At 46.3% G+C, this 4,512-nt stretch overlaps 1 protein-coding gene across 3 annotated transcripts in view; it reads right to left on the bottom strand.

The window, feature by feature from the left end:
- Positions 1–4,312, bottom strand: part of LTAP1 (lipid transport auxiliary protein 1) — a 29,142-nt gene extending 24,830 nt beyond the window's left edge. For all 3 annotated transcript variants that reach the window (XR_336208.3, XR_003551282.1, XM_006159790.3), the window contains exons 1-2: positions 3,933–4,312; positions 3,432–3,533 (exon numbers count right to left, since the gene is read on the bottom strand). Coding sequence is in view for 1 of the 3 variants with exons in the window: in XM_006159790.3 (XP_006159852.1) it covers positions 3,432–3,533; positions 3,933–3,998 (168 nt within the window). In the remaining 2 variants the exon portion in view is untranslated. The remainder of the gene's footprint in view (positions 1–3,431; positions 3,534–3,932) is intronic.
- Between the last annotated feature and the right edge of the window lie 200 nt (positions 4,313–4,512).

Genomic DNA, 4,512 nt, shown 5'->3' with positions numbered 1-4,512 from the left:
TTTTCCTCTCGGGATCTTGGGCACGCATGCACATGTGCCAGGCGTGAGTTTAAGCCACAGGGTCTGGGACTCGAACTGTGGTCAACTACATGGGAGTCCAGCAACATAGCCATTAAGCCAACTGCTGGTCCCTAAAGAATGATTTTTTATTTTTAATTTATTTTATTTTTAATTTTGACCAGTTGGACAGAGAAAGAGAGAGAGAGAAAGTGAGAAAGCAAGCTGCCAGGTCCAAGACTTGAACTGCAGTCAGCCATGTTGGAGTTCAGTGCCCTTAACCAGACCACCACCTGCCAGCCCCAAACTTTAATTAATTAATTAATTAATTTTTAATTTGAGCAGAGAGGGACAGAGTGACACAGAGAGGGAAAGTGAGAAAGCAAGAGTCCAGGTTCAGGACTTGAATTGCGTTTGGCCATGTGGGAGTCCAGCCCCCTTAACCACCACTTCACCTGCTGGCCCTAATATTTTTTATTTTTAAGAGAGTCCCTTTTCCTCCATTCTCCTCTCAGGATTTTGGGCATGCACACACACATGCACCTGATGGGAGTTTCAAGCCTTCAGGTCCGGGACTTGAACTGTGGTGAACCATGTGGGAGTCCAGCAACATAACCATTTATGCCATCTGCTGATCTCAGGAAATAAAATTTTTAACTTTTCAAAAACTTCTGTTGAGAAATATATACTACATAGACTACATATTATATACACACATACTTGTGCATGTGCATTTAATTATAAATATCACTAAGAACACCTCTAGCTGATATTCTGCTTATGACAATGAAACATAACCAATGACTTTGAAGTCCTTTGTTTCCATCTCTGATTAAGCACCCTCTTGCTCAAACCCTAATCTGTTAAATAGCTCTTTTCCTCTTACTGTTTTATCATGTCACTCTAAATAAGGTATTTAGCTTTGCCTGGTTTTTGACTTTATACAAAAGGAAAATTACTTTCTGCAATCTGTAAAAACACTGAAAAAATTACTTGTTCTTATTTTCAATTTGCTATAGGGCACATGCATGCGAGAGAGAGAGAAAGCCATCAGTCTGGGACTCAAACTGTGGTAGACTATGCGGAATGGATTCCAGCACCCTAACTACCATGCCACTTTCTGGCCCCTAAAATTCATGATATAGCACTTAAGTAAAAAGCAATGTTAGGGTCCAGTAGACGGCATAATGGTTATGCTGCTGGACTCCCACAGTCAAGAGCAGTTTGAGTCCTGGACCTGGTGCCTTAAATTCACGTCAGGTGTATGTGCACGTGTGCCAGTGACCACAGAGAGGGTGATTTCTCACTTTCTGTCTCTCTGGTGAGCACATGTATCCTATAGCAAAAATCTCTCTAAAAAAAAGGGGAGGGGGGGACCAGCAGTTAGTGTAATGGCTATGTCGCTGGACTCCCACATAGTAGACCGCGGTTCACGTCCTGGACCTGGTTGCTTAAAACTCACGCCGGGCGCATGTGCGTGCGTGCCCAAGATCCCGAGAGGAGAATGGAGGAGAAAGGATTGCGGCATGGCCATCCCTCCTGGGGGCGATTTCTCGCTTTCTGTCTCTCTGTCTCTCTCTGTCTGGCGAGCACATGTGCTCTATAGCAAAAACTTCTTAAAAAAAAAAAGAAAGAAAGAAAGAAAGAAAGAAAGAAAGAAGAAGAAAAGAAACTTCCATAGACTTCTGTCAAGATGGGAACCCCTTATTCTCTAGCCATCCCTAGGATTCTGGGCATACAAGCGTCAGTGCATTTCAGGCCAAATGGGCTGGAGACTCAGGTTGTAGCTGGCATGTAGCTTCTAGCTTCAAAGTGCAATACTCTACTGAGGGAGCTGGCAGGTGGTGCAATGGTTAAGGGCACTAAACTCCCACATGGCCAACTACAGTTCGAGTCCCAGACCTGGTGGCTTGCTTTCTCACCTTCCATCTCTCTCTCTCGTCTTTCACTCTGTCTCTATCTGGTCAAATAGAAATAAAAATAAATAAAATTAAGTAAAATAATTTTTTTTTCGAGATGTTCTTGCTATAGGGTGCGTGCGCTCACCAGAAAGAAAAGACAGAGACAGAGAAACAGAAAGCAAGAAATCACCCTCCAGGGGAATAGCCATGCTGCAATCCCTTCTCCTCCATTCTCCTCTTGGGATCTTGGGCACACACGCACATGTGCCTGGCATGAGTTTTAAGCCACTGGGTCTGGGACTTGAACCACAGTAGACTACACTGGAGTCCAGCGACATAGCCATTATGCCAACTGCTGGTCCTGGGGAACCTACTTTAACATAGGTAATAAGTATTCTTCTGGGAAGGGAAGTAACATTTAAGCTAAGAGCTCCAGAATGGATGAGCTAATCAAATCAAGACCATTCTAGGTCACAGTAATTTTGTGCAAAACTCAGCCCATGGAGTTGGATCCCAGTGATGGGGGGATGACCATACAAAAGGATATTGGTAAGAGAAGTGGGAGCCTTTTATTGAAAGTGAAAGATCGAAGACATAGGATGGGGTGGCAATATGGTACTAAGAGTTCTGATAGAAACAATGATAGGTTAGAGACTTCTACTAGAAATATAAGTAGAAATATCACATAGGCAGTTGGATATATAACTACAGAATTCAGTTAAGAAATTTGGAATAGACCAAAAATTCATCTGTAAATACGTAAAGCCAAGGAAAGCAAACACAGACTTTGTACAGACCAAGTATGGGCCAGGAGATAGTACAGAGCTACTACATGGGAAACGTTGGAGTTTGCATTCCAGGACCTCCCTGAGTCTGACTCCCTGAGAATAGGGGTGGCTTACTGCATGAAGACCTTGTTGGGAGTGCCTCTCTCTCATAGAAAAAATAAGTTAAAAAAAAACCAAAAAACTAAAAACTCAGGGAGAAAGAATTATAAAAAGTAGAAGGAAAAAAACTCTCCTAGATAAAAGTAAAAGACCACTGCTTCTCCTGTACTATAATAGTGACTTTCTTTTCTTGGATTTGTATGCAATAAGAAAGTTGGAACTAGATGATTTATGGGACTCATAAGTCTAAAGTTCTGAAAAAGGCATCCTTCTCACTGTAGGAGCTAACTGTACCTACCCCAACCCCATCCTAAAAGAACACAAATAACACTGGGTAATTTCAGACAAAATAGAAAACATCTCAGGGTATAGTTGGGGACTTTAATCCAAGCCCTCCATTCTCCAGGTGTGAAAACTGAAGTTCCTAGGTCAGATACATTCTGTGCCACAGCAGCGCACAGATGATCTGCCAAGTTCCAAGGTGTACTCGACTATTACTGCTCAACTTATTAAGGCAAATAAAATACCAGGGTAACTGGCCAGAGAAACACAGGAATTTGTCATTTCTAAAGGAAGTGGAAATCTCATCCTTGTCCTTAAAGATCTGGAGAACCAAGTTTATGTAGTACGTACCCTAAGGACCTACCTTGGGGGCATTGTGTCCCACAGGGACGTGAGGTCCCCTTCTAGATTTCATTGCAAAGCGCATGATTTGCCTCTTCACAAAAATAAATAGCAGTACAAACACCTGTACAAAAAAATATGACAAAGAATCTTTAATAAAAACATAGTGTTTAAAAAAAGCATGCCTTCACTTTAATCCTCAGATTCGGGCTCTCGGGAATGCTTGAGGTAAAACTTGGGGGCAGGTAAGCATCTTTAAAGGCCATCAAGGACGAGCGGAGGACCCAGGAGAGCCAGTGTCAGGAAGCGTAGGGTCTGTGCCCTAGGGTTCAGAGGGAGGGTTCTCAGCCAGGGGCGGGTCGGTCTGGGTCTGTGACTTAAGTTCCCAGGTACTCCTGGGACAGGTGTCAAAGCCCATAAAAAGCACAGGTGAGTGGGTGGAGAACGAAGACAGGGAACAGCTCGAAACAAGGGTCTCTACAGGGTCGGACGAACAGCGGAAATGGGATGGGGATCTCCTCACCAGGCTCCCGTAGGCCATCACCAGCACGACATTCACCCCAGACAGCCAGTTACTGCCGGACGCCATGGCCTCCCTACCGCGCGCAGAACTGCTTGGGTTTATCTCGCTGCCCTGCCTCGTCGGCCCAGACTCCGCCGAAGCAACGGCGCCAGGGTTCCCTGGAGCTCCCCGGCCATTTCCTTACGAGGGAAGAACAAGCCAGACCCGGCCCCAAAACATGGCGGATGGGGGTGCAGGGAAAGGAGAACGACGTCTTCCCACTTCCCCTCGACACGTGACTCGGGCAGGCAATGGCACCCGCCAGCGGCGAGTGCGGAGAAGCAGAACTACGCTAGTAAGAGGAAGCGGCGGCCATCCGTGCGTCACGTGGTGGAGGCGGGGCCGCCCTGAAGGAGGCGGGGCGGACGCACGGAGGCGGCGTGAGGTGTCTCGTGGCGGGGCGGCGCGCGCACGCTTGCGTGCGCGTCCCTCTTCGCGTCACGTGCCAAGGGACGCAGGAAGGCAAGTGGGAGGGGGAAGGCGCGAGAGCGAGCGCGAGAGGGAAAAGGAGGGAGGGGGTGGGGAGGAGGGAAGCTTATAT

This window comes from Tupaia chinensis, unplaced genomic scaffold (assembly GCF_000334495.1).
Source record: "Tupaia chinensis unplaced genomic scaffold, TupChi_1.0 Scaffold000659_1, whole genome shotgun sequence".
Taxonomy (NCBI): domain Eukaryota; kingdom Metazoa; phylum Chordata; class Mammalia; order Scandentia; family Tupaiidae; genus Tupaia; species Tupaia belangeri.
Note: the sequence above shows the minus strand (reverse complement) of the source record. Positions and strands in the feature narration are given on the sequence as shown.